This window comes from Loa loa (assembly GCF_000183805.2).
Source record: "Loa loa unplaced genomic scaffold supercont3.187, whole genome shotgun sequence".
Taxonomy (NCBI): Eukaryota; Metazoa; Nematoda; class Chromadorea; order Rhabditida; family Onchocercidae; genus Loa; species Loa loa.
In genome coordinates this window covers 6046-24248 of record NW_018108367.1, presented here as the reverse complement: position 1 = coordinate 24248, position 18203 = coordinate 6046, and the positions used below count along the sequence as shown (strand labels likewise).

Genomic DNA, 18203 nt, shown 5'->3' with positions numbered 1-18203 from the left:
CCTCATGTCGGTTTTTGTTATCCTCAGATGATACCGCATATGATGGAGCATTCGACAATATCGCCACAACAGCAACAACAACAACCACCACCACCGCCGTCATCATCATTAACTCATGGAAATGTAATGCCACCACAAATGAGTACGCCAACAGCGACGGTAGCAGGAGCTCCCGGTCCGAAATCTGGAATACCGCCAAATTTGCCGCCTCCTCAGATGTCAGCAGCAAATGCTTCAGCCACTGGCCAAATGCAACAAGTAATATTTGTTTTTGTACATTTTTAATTTTCGTAAAATTCACCAATGAGAAAATTTTTACAAGCATCAAGAAATTAACAGAAGCTAAGAAAATGTATGGTCCAGAATTTACATGTCGATAAAAAAACATCTAACAGCATTTTCCACAGACCATAAATTGTCAAAATAAACTTTAAGTAAAGCAATCCTTTTCCCTTTGGTAAAAACGCCTTTTTTGCTGCTGGTTTCTTCATCAGACGATGCATTTTTGAATTGACATTTGGATTTTCAAGTTCTTCAAAATACGAATACAGAGCAGTGATATGTCACTTTTTCCAATGTTTCGTTTTAATTGGCGTTTCGACTGGCTGAAAGAAGTTGCTTAAGGACAAAAAAAAAAAAAGATTTCAGTTTACCGGCATGAATAACAGTGCAGCACGAGAAGGGACATCTATAAGCAGTACGCTTCCACCTAGTGGTACGCAAGGGAATAATCAGGACCCTGGACGAAGAAAACTTATTCAGTTGCAGTTGGTACTACTTTTGCATGCCCATAAATGCCAGCAACGAGAACGATCTGCGGCACGTGTTTTCTTATTTTTTATTTCTTTCCAGATTTCTGAATTTTGTTCACGACGAGATTTTTCAGTGGAAATGGACTTAACTTTTTTTTTTTTACCTTTTAAACTCACTATTGCACTGAAATTCTTAATTCTCAGTAATATGGGTCAATGAGTACTGGGTCAAAAGTGGGGAAAGTATGAGCTACTGCTTTTTTTCGTTTTGAAATATTGATGTTGTTATGAATGAATTGAATCACGACTTTCGAATTATTATGAAAAATTATGCTTGTTTCAGGATGGCGCAAATGGACGATACACTTGCACTTTACAGCACTGTTCAACGATGAAAGGTGTATTACAGCATATGACGACATGTAATAGTGGAAGCGCTTGTAGTTGTATGTTTTCGCTTTTTTTTCTTTTTTGTTTCTGGTTGTTAAATATAGGATCGAATCGACATATACATCTTGAACGGATATAACTGTTGTGGTGTATTAATCGCTTTGGGGTAGAGCGCTTTAGTGTGTGAAATTGCTAGGTGTGTGTGTGAAATTGAAATTATAAATATATAAATTATAAATATATAAAAAGTATAATTTAATATGAAGCAGAAAATAAAAGTTCCACCAATAATCCAACAGATAGATTAAAATAAACAGTGGAATTAATGGACTGACCATATCATTATTTGATATGCATGCGCACTACTAGCGAAATAATGCAGTGTACTGCATATCGGACTAGTTCATGTAAATTGGAAGTGGAAAAAAAATGAAAATGCAAAATGGAGAGTGAAAGCATAGCATGTACGGAAATGTAGCCGAACAATTCTTTCGTAGTCTTATAATACTCGAAATACTTACAGATCCTCACTGTCCATCATCACGACAAATCATTTCTCACTGGAAAAACTGTGTACGTGACGACTGTCCAGTATGTACGCCGTTGAAAAGTAGACAAAACGTTACGCAGACAGTTGACCGGCGTACCATTCCCGGTAAATCCTAGACTTCATCCATTAGATAGTTTCATTACACTATCGTTGTTCGAATTTTTCTTAACTTACCTGCTGTAATTATAAATGTTAGGGATTTAATTTACAAAATTTAAGAAGACCGTTCAGGTACTGAATCGTTTGGAACCCCTGGAGCAGGATCTGTGCAACAAGTACCATGTGCTCCAGGTAATGCTACAGAGATTGATAATGTGGGTATGCCAAATCGAATCAGTGCACAACAACAGCAGCAACAGCAACAGCAACAACAACAACCACAGCAGCAACAACAGCAGCCTGGTCCTGGTACAGCTTTGCCGCCAAATACAAATTCACATAACATGTCAGCGTATGATTCGTCTGGTCCGACATCAATCAACGCCTTTCTAATAGATTTCAACCCCTCAAGGTAGTTTTCCAGAAGTGTTTCGATGTTTGAAAATTTTATTTAACCATTGCTATTGTGCAGATTGTTGTTCAATGAATTCATCCTCAAAACTTTGTGAAACGCATTCTTCAGCGATCCGTTTCGATCACCAAATCCACCAAACAAATTGGTGCCATCATTGGGGAAAGGTTCTGGCATATTCATCACTTCCAAGGATATCATTGGTTTGCCACCTCCGGATGCACCGGTAGTTAAGAAAGCGTGGCAGAATGCAGTAACTGAGGACCTGCGTAATCATTTGGTTAGAAAACTTGTGGAAGCGATATTTCCGTCACCCGACCCGGCGTCAATCCACGATCAGCGTATCAAAGATCTTGTCAATTATGCGCGAAAAGTTGAAAGAGAAATGTTCGAATTAGCCAATGATCGCGTAAGCATAGAAGGATTTACACAACAAAAAGTAGTTACATAGCAAAAACGGAGTTATTGTGCCTGTAATCAGATTTTACTCAAGGAAATTAGTTGCAAGAGTTAATAATAACCCTTGCATTTGTTAGTGTTTTTTCGATTTGAAGAGAAAGTTTCTTCTTTCAGGGAGAATATTATCATCTGCTTGCTGAAAAAATTTATAAGATTCAAAAAGAATTGCAAGAGAAAAAAATTAAGCGGCTACATGAACAAGGACAAGCGGGTGCCGTGGCTGGCATGCAACCACCCCAGCCAGGTGGTTCGTCCTTTACATTACGTAGTACAATGAGTTAGATTAAATATAACAAACTGAAATTTTTAATGAACCAATTTAGTATCACTTTACTGAAAGAAATTAGTATTGTTCGGTATTAGATTTGCTAACATAAACTATCAATCACATTACATGTTTAAAATCAGTGACTATTTCATTAGTACAGTAACTTTCATTCTATTAGATGCTTATTCAACTTTCGTTTTCAGTTGACTTCGATATGCCTGGACCGCCGAACCGAACTACACCGTCATTCCAACCAAACACCGGTACCGGCACACCACAAATGAATGGGCTGTCTACCTCTATAAGTTAGAGTTTCTTTCATGAGGATATTCAAATTTATAGCAGTCATAGTAATTCATTGTGGTTTTCTTTAAAATTCATCTTGCATTTTCAAATTCACAATAATTTTAAGGATTTAGGTTCCTTTTTTCATTTTTTCTTTTTATTCTTGCAATTTTTTTTGAAATAAAGTGTTTGTCATACAGGCGGAAATGCACTGACGAATGGTCAGGTAGTAACTTCAGGGATAAAAATGGAAGTGCCTGGTGATGTCACAATGGGTACCGAACCATCAGGTGCGACAGATGCCTCTGGATGTTGTTGTAGGTTTTCGGAGTGATTAATTTCATTGGATTTCTTTCGATGAACGGAAATTTGAGGAAGGCTGTTTTGAGTGTTTTGAAAATGGACTTAAAATTTTTTCGTTTTGAGAAAAAATGGACATTTTTTTGTGTTAGAAAAAAGAGCAGACTAAGGTTTTTTTATAATAGCAGACTGAATGGAGATTTGATCCGAAATCTCGGAAAGATTTTAGCTAAAAGTTTTAAGTTGATTTTCATAACAGGTGCTTATAATAATAGATTTGCATTGGTTCACTGCTATAAATGATAATTTTTTTTTAGCGAAACCTGGAACATCGAATATAGCAAACGCGGAAAAGATTAAAGTTTCCGTAAGTGCAATTAAGACGGAAATAAAAACTATCAAAGCTGATGGTAAAGGCGAAACAAAAACTGAAGAAAGGAAGGAATTACCTGATAAGGTATCTGATATAAGGAACTAGTTGACGCATGCTCATAGTACTGTTAATGGAGTAGAAAGAAGCACTTCTGTATATCCAAAAAAATTTTTCATAGACTTTCTTAGTTTCAATAATTCCAGGTATTTGACGCCAATGAATTACGAAATAATTTGAAACCTGTCGTGGATAAGCTTCTTAGTATGGAAGAATCAATACCGTTCAGGATTCCTGTTGATCCGGATATTCTTGGCATTCCGGTAATCGATCTTTTCATTTTTTTTAGCTTATCAAATTCTAATGGTAAATAATTAGCAGTGATTGTTAATTAAACTTATAAAAATTGTAGGATTATTTTGATATTGTCAAAAAACCTATGGATCTATCAACAGTAAGCCGAAAACTGGATACAGGTGAATATAAGAACCCGTGGGACTTCAATGACGATATGTGGTTAATGTTCGATAATGCTTGGTTGTATAATCGGAAGAATTCAAAAGTTTATAAATATTGCAATAAGGTTAACTTTATTTGTGTAATTTTTTATGAAATTCCAAGGGATTTTAAAGGATATAGGAAAAAAAGAATGCTGGAGATTGTTATATTATTTGTAGATATAAATATATGCGAAAAATAGCAAAATATTTGTACAGGTAATCAGTGAGCTAGTTGCGTAAATAGAATCCGCCGATCTAGCAGTTAAATCAAAGTTTTTCGAGTCATAATAAGGTTTTACGACTTGTTGTTCAATTTTAAAATTTGGACTTAAAATCTGATTAAACGGAAGCTATTTGTAGTTGAGTGAAGTCTTTGTGGAGGAAATTAATCCTGTAATGCAAAAAATGGGTTATTGCTGTGGACAAAAATTGTCGTTTACACCGCTGGCTTTGTTTTGTTATGGCCAATCAATGTGTACCATTGCACGTGATCAGACATACCATGTTTATGAGACAACGTAATTTATCTTCTGAATTTTTTAATTCATTGCGTTGAATCTTCATATTTATTTTTTCACTTCAAGTATTGTTGATACCGAAATATTAACCACTTAAGGAGACTTCTTTTTCTTGTTATAAAAACAAAATTAAAAAATGAGCGTATTGAAAGTTATAAGTTTTAAAACTACTATCTAAACAAAGAGCAACGAATGATAATGGGAAAATATTTAACAGGAATAATTATTGTTTGTTACATGTTTCAGATCAACCCAGTATGGTGTGACAGTTTCGGAGCGTTATACGTATTGTACGAAATGTTTTGAAGCTTTACCGGAAAGTGGCATAAGTTTGAGTGAGAATCCAAATGATACATCTAAGTAAGCTTGATAGACATATCAAGTCTACAGTTTTTTACCCTCTACAATTTGAGTTGACGAGTTTTTTGACCAGAAGTTTTTTATTAACATGAATCATTTCTGGGAATGTCGGAAAGCATCCCATGAAGGTCACAATAAATTAATTTTCCTTGCAGTATGGTCCCAAAATCGAAATTCGTACAAATGAAAAACGATCAGATTGATTTCGAGCCATTTGAAAAATGTATAAAGTGTTTCCGAAAATGGCATCGAGTATGCGCGCTTTTCAACAAGAAAGTAAGTCGTTTACTACTTGCTTATGCTATTGCCCAAGTTAATCTGATGATGCTAAAAGAGGATACAAATGCACAGCAGTTCTGAATAAAATTTAATATTAACTGGTAATCTTTCAGGCTTGTTTTTCTGTCAACTGCATTAGAGTATGGGTTTCTATGGTTTTTTCATATTTATGTTCGAACATGATAATCACGGGTTTTCCCTGAATTTAAAAGAAATAAAGATTAGATACAAGCATAAGATGGTGCCAAACATCTGACACGAAATGGTTATTAATAAAGGCATACAGGGAAAAAATAGAGAAAATATAAATTAACAATCAGCATAATCATTCAACTTTTTACACATTATTCTCAGTTATTATCATTTACCAACCTGTGTCATTCAGTATTTCATTTTCCTTTGCTCTTTTTTCATTCCATTTTGTTCCAGGTTTTTCCAGAAGGATTCATTTGCGCGACATGTCGCCGTGAGAAAAATTTGGCGCCGGCAGAAAATCGTTTTACAGCCAAGAAATTACCGCATTGCCAATTGTCACGATTCATTGAGGAACGCGTCAACAAATTTATGAAGAATAATCCTGCTGGCAAAGATTATGAAGTTATCATTCGTGTACTTTGTGCAGCTGACAAAGAAGTGGAAGTGAAACCTTTGATGAAACAGAAGTAAGATGACATTTTATAGGCATCATAAATTTTGACAACTGTAATATTTGAGTACCTAGTCAATTTGTACTTTCATCGAACAGATAATGGTTCTTATCGAGTTTTAGGAGAATTACCGATTACTTGTAGGATAATATATAGTTTTGGGAGGATCTACTAGACATCCTAAGACGAATTGGCGAATTTTCAGGTACGGACCTCTTGGTTTTCCGGAAAAATTTCCATATCGAACAAAAGCAATTTTTGCTTTCGAGGTCATTGATGGTGTTGAAGTTTGCTTTTTCGGTTTGCATGTGCAGGAATATGGAAGTAATTGTCCACCACCAAATAAAAGGTATTAGATTTTGGGATCTCAGTGATTGCTTGGTCAGATTTGTTTAGGATTTTCAGTTTTCAAATAAGTTCCAAAATATTTTAACTGTACGTGGTGATGGATGGTGGCCCATCGTTGATATTTTATAACTGTATCACTTTCCAGACGAGTATATATAGCCTACCTGGATTCAGTGCATTTCTTTCAACCCCGACAGTTACGTACAGAAGTATACCACGAGATTTTATTGGGTTATCTAAATTATGCAATGATGTTGGGTTATACAATGGCTCACATTTGGGCATGTCCACCATCAGAGGGTGACGACTACATTTTCCACTGTCATCCACCAGAACAGCGAATACCGAAACCCAAACGCCTTCAAGATTGGTATAAGAAAATGCTTGATAAAGGTGTTGGCGAGCATACGGTTTTTGATTACAAAGATATATACAAGCAAGTGAGTATCTGAGCTTGATTTATAAATTTGTCAATTAGAATTGTATTGTTCCAAAAAGCATACTCTTTCTACTCTAATTATATTTATATATTTATCAATATCCCTTCAGTTAATATTACTCAACTGAAGAATTAAACGTAGATGAGTTTACTGAGTGTAACAGTCTTGTTCTTTCCCCTCTCTCCCCTTATTGGAAAGACTCGTATTACAGTTAGTTTATTCTTGCGATGATCTTGAGAGTTTAGTTCAAATAAAATACCTGAAATTTATTTTTTACTTTCCGTAGGCACGAGATGAGAATTTGGTGACGCCGATGGAACTGTCCTATTTCGAAGGGGATTTTTGGCCCAATGTAATTGAAGATTGCATTCGTGAAGCACAGAATGAGGAACAGGAACGCAAGCGTCAAGAGGAAGCGGCACGCCAAGAACAACAACATGCTGAGGATGAAGATGGTGATGATATGTTTCATGATGGAGATAACGGGAAAAGTAAAAAGAACAGGTGATAATAATCGTTTTGTTGTGAATAGATGGGCATGTAAATAAATGATGCTAATCTTTTTATTAAATAAGCATATATGGGAGCTAATGATGGCGACATAACTTATGAAAAAGGATCTGAATGACAACAACTGAAGAGAAAATCTCCATGATTTGTTTCAATAACAAAGTCTAGAAATGTTACTATTTAAAGGAATTTGGGATTTTCCTCATTTCAGCAAAAAGAAGAACAATTTGAAAAAGGGTAACTCGAAGAACAAGAAAAAGGTTTGTTCACAGACCGGCAATGAAGTCACCGATAAGTTGTATATAAACTTCGAGAAACATAAGGAAGTCTTCTTTACTATTCGACTTATGAGCCCGCAATCGGAATTATCAGCACAAAACAACGAAATTAAGGTATGTTGTGTCGACAAATTGATCATTTGGCTAGAATCAACAAGCCATCAGTCTCAACAGTCGTAAAACAAGTTTCTTCAGATGATTTATTCATGATCAGGTTGGCCGAAAGAATATTATGGTTGATATCACTAGTATAATAGTGGGGGAAGGAGAGGAAGTAACGAAAACGGTTGTTGAACTTAATTTTTATGTATGTGATTGGGTTGCAAATGCATAGCGAATTAATCTGTTGAAACGTCATGAATTGAAGATCAGTATTTGTTACGTGATTCTTTGCAAACTTCGTGTGATGCTGAGTCAGCTTTTATTCATTTTTCAGCAGTTTTAGAAGAGCTAGGTATCCGGCGATTTTTTCAGGATCCCGATCCATTAATAGCAAGTGATCTTATGGATGGGCGTGATACATTCTTAACACGTGCTCGTGATGAACACTGGGAGTTTTCTTCATTACGACGCGCCAAATATTCCACAATATGCTTTTGCCATGCATTGCACAATCAGGAAAAAAGCGAAGGACTTTCGTACACTTGCAATAGTTGCCAAGGAACAGCTATTTGGCATTGTACAACTTGTGAAGTAAGTTTTAAATAATATGAAAGGTTATGATTTTTAGGTGCTGTTTCGTCCATTTCATCATTTTAAACTTTTTTTTTTGCAGGATTTCGATCTTTGCAACAAATGCTATGAAACAATGTCGCATCCGCACAAGCTGGAGAAAGTCAGTACACTGATGGAAGTGGAAGATAAGCATGATGCAAGCAATTCACGAACTGAAAGTATTCAGGTAACATAATTTTCTGGTTTTTGTGGCAAGTATAATTTTTTTCCGGAGTTTCGAGTGTGGAAATTTATGCTCTATGGTTGTTTCAAAATTCTAGATTTTTGCAAAATCCATTGTTTCTATAAACTTGTATTACAGCGCTGCATTCAATCACTGGTACACGCATGTCAATGTCGCGATGCAAATTGTCGCCGCTCAACATGTCACAAAATGAAGCGTGTTGTGCAACACACCAAAGGTTGCAAAAAGCGCCAAAATGCAAATTGTGCTATTTGCAAACAACTCATTGCTCTGTGTTGCTATCATGCCAAGCATTGCAACGGGACTTCATGCCAGGTAATTTCAACCATCGTTGCGGATGTCTGATAGATAAGTATGCTTCTTGGGGCTGTTGAAAGTACTAACTTTTCGTAAAAAAGGCTTTCAGGATGTGCTTGTTTTTGTTTATGTACTCCCTTCGTTTTCGAACTAGGTTTGAATTTTTTAATTCCCTTTTTTAGGTTCCATTCTGCTTAAATATTCGCCAGAAACTACAAGAACAACGAAGGTCACAGAATCGTCGTGCTGACATGATGATGCGTCGACGCATGGATATGCTTTCTAGTGGTTATGGTGGAACCAACACACCAGGTGCCTCGCAGTCCAGCGGTTAGTGTTGTTTATTTGCTAATTCTAATTCTCGAGACTGAGACTTAACGATGGCATAACTTTGACATTGTTTTGGCCACTCGCTAGATCCTACTTGCGTTTAGACATCCATAGGATCCATTTGTCATTGCCGTATCATTTACAGAATGTTTACATGACTCATATTCTTCATAATTTTATATTTTTCAACTTTTGGATTCCCGTAATTCGGAGATTTTTGGATGGATCTCAGCTATAGATGAGAGAGAACAAACAAGAGAGAAAGGGAGAATTACGATTTTTCAGAATCAGCGGAATTTTATGATGTGCATCCTTCAGGGCCAACTGCGATGAATATGTCTCAGACCGTGGCGGCTCATCATGGTGCTGGACCAATGCAGACCTATCAGGGTACGGGTATGACACATATGCAGCACATGCAAATGGGACAACCGCAGAGCGTAATGCCATCCGGCCAGCAGCAAATGACACAAATGCAGCAGTTACAGCCACATCAGTACCAGACACATGGGAAAGGTTAGGCGTTGGTCGTAAAAAAGAATTAGGAGTAATATTTATTTAAAGTTAGTCACTACTTTATTTTCGGTAACATCTTGTAGGTGGACTGATATAGGTAGTGATTAGCATAATGTTTTCTCAAGGAAGTATCATAGGCGGTCCTGGTGCATTTTCGAAAGCTTATATTTGCTGTGAGAAGATTGTTGGTTAATGATAGCTACTAGCAGTTTGGCTGAATTAGCAGCATTCCATTTCATTCTAACAGTATTTTTATCCATTATGACAGTACCCTGAGATTTTCTTATGTCGTAACACTTATTATAACGCGTTGAAATGATAAAGGCAACCGGTATTTTGAACCATATCATTCTCCGTTGACATCATTGGTGGTTTGTTAGTAATAAATTTAGTAAAAGTTCGGATCAAGTGTACCAGTAAATCAGTATAAATGAAGTACTATTCAGTAATAAGATATGTTACGTCACTGCAAGTTATTCAGAGATGAGTGCATACATGCTGCTGATTATTGTTGTTACCGCTAATGATGCTTTGCATTTTTGCAGGTGGTGTTGTGCAAGGCAGTTCACAAATACATATGATGGGTGTACCCACAACAATGCAGCAAAGCCATACAATATCACAAGTTCAACAGCAACAGGCTCCACATCAGCAAGGCGTACGCATGAATATGGTTTGCTCATAATGTCTTTTTTTTTCTTTCCCAAGTGTTTCAATGACCAAAAGTATGTAGAAGGGAAATGCCGACAAGTAAATTCAATTTAACTTTAAGTTTAAAGGGGGGAATAAACGCTTGATATAAACTTACATAAAATAAACTAACCACTTTTTTTCCATGTTAGACATCACAAATGGGTGGAATACAAAGACCCGGAATGGTTGGACAAATGCAACATGCACAACAGCCGATGAATCCTCCACCATATGGACGTGGTGCTACTCAGCAAAACGCCTGTGGTATGTCTGCAACAGCAGGACCATCCTCTAGCTACGGAGGTAATACCGGACAACCAATGATGCTTGGACAGTCCATGGCGCAGAATTCACAATCACAGCCAATAATGCAGCAGGGAATGCAGAATTTACGAGGTCTTTTTTTGGAATTCTTTCCTTTATTCTCCTTTTTAAATTTTATGTTCCCTTCGTGAAGTTCAGAATTCCTAGAATTTTCCAAGAGCGCTGCGGATTGAATTGCTATCACTATTTTCAGCGAAAGTTTATACTGGACAACCGATCGATCGTACTGCGTTACAGCAAGATCCTCAGGTACAAGCAATATTAACGAGGTTTAAAAATGCAGAACGAGCGGAAGACAAAGATAAAGTACTGAATGATCTGAAGAAAATGCCTCACCTTTTTGCTGCTTTCATCAAAATGACGAGCAATGAAAGGAGTGGTGGAGATGTAAGTTCCAGAATTTTCAAATAATTAGCATATTTCCTTGCGATCTTGAAGAGAAACATGTTATTGTTTTTTTTTCCAAGCAGTATTAAGCAGTATTAAAGAAAATTTCCCTTCGTCTTTTATAATTATAAATAAAAATGACTGACTTAATTTGCAGATCCCACAAAGTTTAAATCAACAACAACTTAGTGCCATACAACAGCAACAACAACAGCATCAACAACAACAGGGAATGATAAGACAACCTCAAGTAATTTTTTGGATTTCAATAATCATATTTAAGGCATTAGAATTGGGCAAAGTATTAGGATAACTGTTTCAGATTATTCAAGGGGAAATTTGAATTTTCCGGATTTCTCTTTTATTTACGTGGTAATTGGATGTAGATTGTTGGGCTGTCAAAAAAAAATGTCCATGCGTTTGATTAGTTTAATGCTGTTGTTTAACCACTATTTCTTTATAATATTCAGATGGTAACTCAGCAAAGTGGGCAGTGGCAACAAGGGACAGTTTCACAGCAACAATATTACCAACATCAGCAATCGCAGGTGTCACAAAGTGGCCAACAGCAACCCCGCGGCCCCGGTGGTCAGTATGCATCGATGAGTTCACAGGGTCAAATGGCCGGTACTGCAATGACACAACCGCAGTGGCAGCAACAGTTCCAACGGAACCCACAACCTGTAAGCCCAGCTATGCAGTCTCAGTTCAGTCAGGTAGTCGATTTGTACCATCTTTTACGATTTAGCTTTTTTCAGTTTTTTGATATAGGGTAATGAAGCAGTGGGAAAGCAGTAATTGAAATAATAAATTTCAATAAATTTTGTTTTAATGAATTGGAAAGAAGAATGATATATTTTAGTGTTAGGATTCTGCAGATTTTTTAATGATATTTTCAGATTTCAGATACATGTTCATAATAATTCATTCATAATTATGTAAATCCATATGTGTATATGTTGGAGGTGATGTTTAAGGTTCGTTCACCACCCGTTGGACGTTCTCCATCCGTCAGCAATGTCACACAATCAGCAATGATGCAGCCTGGTGCGACGCAGCCTGGTGTACAGCAAATGCAGCAAGGAGCAGTTAATCAAGATCAGCAACCATACAGATAACACAATGCGACTATCGTTATTCTTTCTTGTTTTTGTTTTGCTAGTTAGAGGAACAGGTAATGCGCAAAAATTCCAAATATTTTCGGAATCCTTCGTTGTTTCGGGAAGTAACAAGAAAAGAGAAGGTAAGAGTTGTTCTTTTTATATTCTGTTTAGTTTGCAATTTTCAAGTTCCCGAGATTTTAAGAAATTAAATTACTGGGTTTGTTAAATTCACCATGCGCTGTTGTTGACGGTGTATTGATCTACGTGTTTATCTGTCCGGTTGCTCCCTTGTTTGCCACTTTGTTTGTTATCTTTGTTTCTTTGACACATAGTGCTGCCAAAGCGGGTGATCCTTTTTCAATGACGGCTCATTTTGTTGTTTAGCTCTTATAATTGTTGGTTGTTGTTTTATTTGTCTTATTGCTATGTATAATTTATTATGCCCATTTAGGCTGTATTCTTACATGTTTCACGCAGTGAAAAGAATGTCATTCTGATGATCTGAGATTATATTTATTGTTATTACAATTAATCCTTATTTTTGTTTACTTTTACCATCTACTCTATTTCAGCACTTTGATCTGACAAATTTTACGGTAAAATTTTGAAATCGAATACAGTGCAAAGTGAATTATCATGAAGGTATGCCCCATTCATCCGTTGCTTTTTTATAGATTTTTTTCCATTTTTTTGTGTGTAGGCTTCTAATTTTTGTATAGCTGTGTCGGGATATAGGAGAGAGAGAGAGAGAGAAAGAGAAAAAAAAATGGAAGAAGCAATTCGTAGAAATCGATTTCAGTAAACTAATACAAGTTTTGGGATATTTGTTTCAAATTTACTAGGAAATATAATGATGCTGCTGATTATAAACGATAAAGGGTGGTAAGAGTACGGGTAATATGGAGAAAAGTTAGCTTGCGCATAATTTTAAGCAAATTGTACTTGTATTTTATTGCCGTTTGGTGCCTGAAGAAAAAATTTTTCTAATATTGTTGTCAGTGCGTTACTATCCATGGCGATGTTTTTATCAGTAAACTGTTATTATTACTGTAGTTATGATCAATATTACGATTATTACTAGTATTTTCTGCTATTGATTTAGCTTAAAGGAACGCTAGCAGTTTAAATAAACGCTAGCACTTTTTTTTCTTTTTATTAAGAATGAAAGTGCATGGAAGGGAAGATTGAAGTTGTTCAATATGTGCTTATATATGTATATAATAGGGCATTGGCGTATGTTACGTCTAATATTCGTACATAAAATGAAAAAATGATGTTCAGATATTATTGTCAGTATATGTATGTATAATTAGCTTTTTTTCTACAATTCGCTATAATTTTTGTTTTTCTTTTATAATAATTTTATATGTTTTTCATATTTTGTGGCTGCCTCCATCTTCTTATGTATGGACGTATGTGTGTGTGTGTGTGTGTGTGTGTGTGTATGTGTGCGTGTGTGTGTGTATATGTGTGTGTGTATGTATTTGTGTGCGTGTGTGTGTATTTATTATATGTGTACATCTGTGTGTGTGTGTCTTTGTACGTTTGCACGTGTGCGTGTGTGTATGTGTGCGTACGTACCTGTGTGTGATTTTTCATTTGGATTTGTTAGAGCGTTTCATATTTCTTCGAAGAGAAGAGAAGTCAACTTGATGATGGAAGCATCATTTCAGGTTTTCAATATGATTTAAGATTTATAGTTATTAAGATGAGAGGATATGTTGGATATATTACAAAAAATGGTGGTAAAGAATGGAAGAAATTAACATAATGTTGCTACTTCACGGGGCTATGAAATGGAAAAGATAGACTAAGGTGAGTTTATTATATTATTTGGTATTATATGTCGTAAGATATGATGCTTTCATCAAATAACTTTTAACACCTCAATCTTAGAATTTTTTATATAGTATATGTGCTGAATTTTACTCTTGTTCTCCATTTGGAAATTGATAGGATCATGATTTGCAATAATTTATGGAAATATTTAGACTGTAGCTTGGGATACGTGATGGGCAATCTTTTTTTCTCTCTAGTAATAGTGGAAATGATATAGGAAGTACTATAACGATTATAATTGTTTATGATTTTTAGCATTTAATACATGAATAACATAGGATAAGGTGTAGGTAATAAGTGAGTGGACAGAAAGTTTGAATTACTTTTATACGATTATGTTACTGTTTGTTTTTTTTTACCTTTTTTCAAATTGTCAAGTTGCTCTATCAAGCCGTTTTACCGATTAGCTAATGAATTAATTAATGTGCATGATTAATTAATTTCGTGTCTTTGAATTGTAAATTTTTGAGTCATTACAATATTGCTTCCTTTGCAATTTTTGTTCATCATTGGAATGCCTGGTTTTGTACAGATTTCAATTTCTACGTTACAAATAGTTGATAATATTTTGACGATTATTACTATGTTCAACAGCACTATAAATAGTAATTTTTTCTCCTTTGTTTTTCCATCCGATAAAATTCCTTTTTTTCTATCTTTTATCCTGCAAAAAGATAAACTATTTCTCTTTTTTTTCTTTGTCTCCCCTTCATTTTCATTTATTTTCTACATTCTCTTTTAATTTGGGTTATCTGTGATATCGGTTATTGGCTACACGCGTGTATGTGCGTGTATGTGTGTGTGTGTGCGTATGTGTGTATCTGTATTTATGTGTGTATGTGTACGTTATTACTTAGCGCAGTTACAAAAATAATGATTGAAAGGAAGTTAGAAAGGTTTGTTAATTGCGAAAATTAACGATGATCTTTCGTGCATTTAATTGTTGTTTCGGAAAATATTCTAACATATGAAGTTAACTGATATTTGAATTGGAGATTTATAAAAGTGCTTTCCCGAAAATATTTCAAAGAATTGCTTATACCAAGTAGTTAAAGAAAGGAAAAAAAAATTTATCAGTTATATTCATATTTATGCAATAAAGAAAAGAGGTGAAATGATGCTATAAATTTATCAATGTTTTAATTATAATATTTCCTCATATCTTTTTTTTTGCTCTCTTAATAAGTTCCATTGTGTTTACAATTGATTTTTTTTTCTTTTTATTTTAAACTGAAAATGTTTCAATTTGGCTACATCGTTTGTTTGCTTTTTTTTGATTTCTTTTTTCCTATTAATGTGACACTTTATATTTGTTGTATTGTGTGTTGTCTCTAAAAACAAACGAATTTTTGTTCATACAAAATGGTTCTTTTTTACCGTTTTTTTTTCTCTCAATAGAATTATAAAATGTTTTCTTATAAATTATTTGAAGCAATACGCACAACAATAGTTCTATAACAACAACAATTAATGTTTATTGTTTGGGTTAAATATTTATCACCGTGACAGGAATAGTAATAATGTTTAATCAGTATGAAATTCTCGAAAGTACAGATGGTGTCATATTCCTGAAAATATATTACTTCCTTGCCACATATCGCGGTCGAGCGAATTTCGCAAATAATTGTCGTAAATATGTAATGTTGCGTAAAATGTAAATCATAAAACAAAACTATGAGATATAATTTGCAAATATTGTGAGTGCCAAATTCTGTGCACTAAATAATGGGAGGGAAAATTCCCTAGAAGTATATGGAAATGTTTACCGGGAAAGTTTACCAATAGTTTATTAATAATTAATGGTTAGATTCATTAAATAAGTAAACCTGTTACCAATTATAAAGTTTCATACTAAACTTGTGATACTTGCAAGAAAAAAGTGGAAAGTTTTATTGAAGTATTATATTATCTTACCTGTCCTTTTAATCTACTTACAATATATGCATATGCAAGAAATGTTGCAGGTTATTAATCGATTTTTAAATTATTATTTTTGCAAATCCTAAAAATACGTTCTAAAGAGAGAGAGAGAATATGATTATTCCAATATAATAAATTTTTTTCCGAAAATTATTATATAAAATTAAACTATTTGTATTACAATAAACTTGCATTGCCTTAAGGGTTTATTTTTTTTAAACAATCATATTGAATTTTAGATGGAGTGATTTTTTGTATGAGAATTATTTCTATAAATAAACAAATATATATATATATATATATATGTATATAACGGGTTAATAATAATAATCATGAATAATTTAGCTATATTATTATTAAAATCAATTTTTTAAATGGTAAGATTTAAAGGATATTTCAAATTTAAATTCCAATTTTTTGTATGTTTTTTTTTTTTTGCGGCATTTCTACTCTTTTCATTTATTTTCATTTAATTTGTTTAGTTGTTTATTTATTTATTTGGTTTGTTTCTTTATTTATTTGCTTATTCATTTATTCCTTTATTGATTCTATAAGATTAGAAGAAAAAAGAAAAACAAGGATAATGATTAATGAAAAGGAAAATAATGAATAATTCATTTAATTGATCAATTTCAATTGTTTAATTGTTTAATTGTTTTTTGTTTTAACTATTTGTTTGTTCTTTAAAATGAATGAAAAATACAGAAAAATAAAAACAAAAAAGGATGGAATGTAGCAGGAAAATTATCACATCAATTATAAAAGTAATTGTTCGACAAATATTTGCAATGCTAGCTACCGTACTGCTAATATTTTATATTTTATATGATAAAATTGGTGATTTTTTTTTTTTGGTTTTTCAAGAGTTTCACAAATAAATGATTATTCCAAATAATAACTGATATTATACAAAACAAAATAATAATTCTTGCATTTTCTAATCTAAAATTATCATTTCATGCATATTTATTATAGATTTTAAACTATATTAATATTATTAAATCTGCAAATAATTTACAGTAATGTTGCCAACAAATTGAAATTTAAATTAACAAAAAGAAAATTAAACTTTTTTATTTGAAATTATAAACCTTTTTTTTAATGCTCTATTATTTATTTATTTCATCAAAAAAAAAGAACTTCCGTACTTAATTATTTAATTATATATTCTTTATCTTTTTCTCTCTTTTTTTATTTTTGTTGGCATTCTTTTCCTTTCTTTTATTTATTTACTTTTTTTTTTTTGTTTTTTGGAACAAAAAGCAAAAAAAGAGAGAAAATGATACTTTTTTTTTCGTTTTTAATGAAGAGTAAATTTGAAAGGTCACACTAAGGTCATCATCATCATCATTTGAAAGTAATTTATGGATCGATACGGTAGACACGTGTTCAGATTAGTCATCTTAAGTGTATATGTTCATTGAAGCATAATTGTTAAGTATTACTATTACTATTATTATTTTCATGCATTGTTTTGTTCGCTTGCCTCAAAGATTTTCATATCAATTCATTGTTGGTTTGTTTGAAAGAATGGAATGAATGAATGAATAAATGAATGAATAAATGAATGAATGAATGAATGAATGAATGAATGAATGAATGAATGAATGAATAAATGAATGAATGAATGAATGAATGAATGAATGATTATTATGACCATATAAAAAAAAAGAATGGTCATTACTTGTTTCATTCATCAAAATATGAAACCGAGAAAAAGATTTTTCTTTTTTTTTTTTTAAAAGATTTTAAATTAAAAACAAAAAAAAGAGAAAGAAAAGAAACTAAAAAAATAGGAAAAGTACAAAAAAAAGAAATGAATCATTTATTAGTATTAAGATTTTATAAGGATATAATTATTCATTTAATTTTTTTTAAATTAATTGATTAGATGAAAAATTATGTGTTATAAAATCTTAATACTAAAAAAAATTATTCTTAATACTAATCAATTAATTAATCAATTAACCAATTAAGCAAGTGTAAGTAGATTATTCAATGATCTAAAAGTAATTTTTTAGAACTAACTAACATTAGCTAATTAATTGATCAATTAACCAATTAAGCAAGTATAAATAGATTAACTAAACTATATGGCAATAACAATGAT

General features: G+C 33.3%; 1 protein-coding gene across 1 annotated transcript in view; it reads left to right on the top strand.

Annotated features, from left to right (window-relative positions):
- LOAG_18068 (TAZ zinc finger family protein) overlaps window positions 1–12454 on the top strand; it is a 16798-nt gene extending 4344 nt beyond the window's left edge. Inside the window, exons 10-39 of the mRNA XM_020450739.1 lie at window positions 649–819; window positions 1096–1198; window positions 1666–1797; window positions 1924–2203; window positions 2315–2612; window positions 2777–2906; window positions 3134–3235; window positions 3416–3532; window positions 3833–3972; window positions 4092–4208; window positions 4298–4468; window positions 4746–4903; window positions 5150–5263; window positions 5419–5539; window positions 5972–6204; window positions 6395–6538; window positions 6683–6977; window positions 7264–7481; window positions 7699–7879; window positions 8240–8458; window positions 8541–8666; window positions 8802–8999; window positions 9164–9311; window positions 9630–9827; window positions 10373–10500; window positions 10670–10916; window positions 11038–11231; window positions 11389–11481; window positions 11702–11947; window positions 12209–12454. Coding sequence (XP_020305544.1) covers window positions 649–819; window positions 1096–1198; window positions 1666–1797; window positions 1924–2203; window positions 2315–2612; window positions 2777–2906; window positions 3134–3235; window positions 3416–3532; window positions 3833–3972; window positions 4092–4208; window positions 4298–4468; window positions 4746–4903; window positions 5150–5263; window positions 5419–5539; window positions 5972–6204; window positions 6395–6538; window positions 6683–6977; window positions 7264–7481; window positions 7699–7879; window positions 8240–8458; window positions 8541–8666; window positions 8802–8999; window positions 9164–9311; window positions 9630–9827; window positions 10373–10500; window positions 10670–10916; window positions 11038–11231; window positions 11389–11481; window positions 11702–11947; window positions 12209–12349 — 5163 coding nt within the window. The 3' untranslated portion in view covers window positions 12350–12454. The remainder of the gene's footprint in view (window positions 1–648; window positions 820–1095; window positions 1199–1665; window positions 1798–1923; window positions 2204–2314; window positions 2613–2776; window positions 2907–3133; window positions 3236–3415; window positions 3533–3832; window positions 3973–4091; window positions 4209–4297; window positions 4469–4745; window positions 4904–5149; window positions 5264–5418; window positions 5540–5971; window positions 6205–6394; window positions 6539–6682; window positions 6978–7263; window positions 7482–7698; window positions 7880–8239; window positions 8459–8540; window positions 8667–8801; window positions 9000–9163; window positions 9312–9629; window positions 9828–10372; window positions 10501–10669; window positions 10917–11037; window positions 11232–11388; window positions 11482–11701; window positions 11948–12208) is intronic.
- The last annotated feature ends 5749 nt before the right edge of the window (window positions 12455–18203 follow it).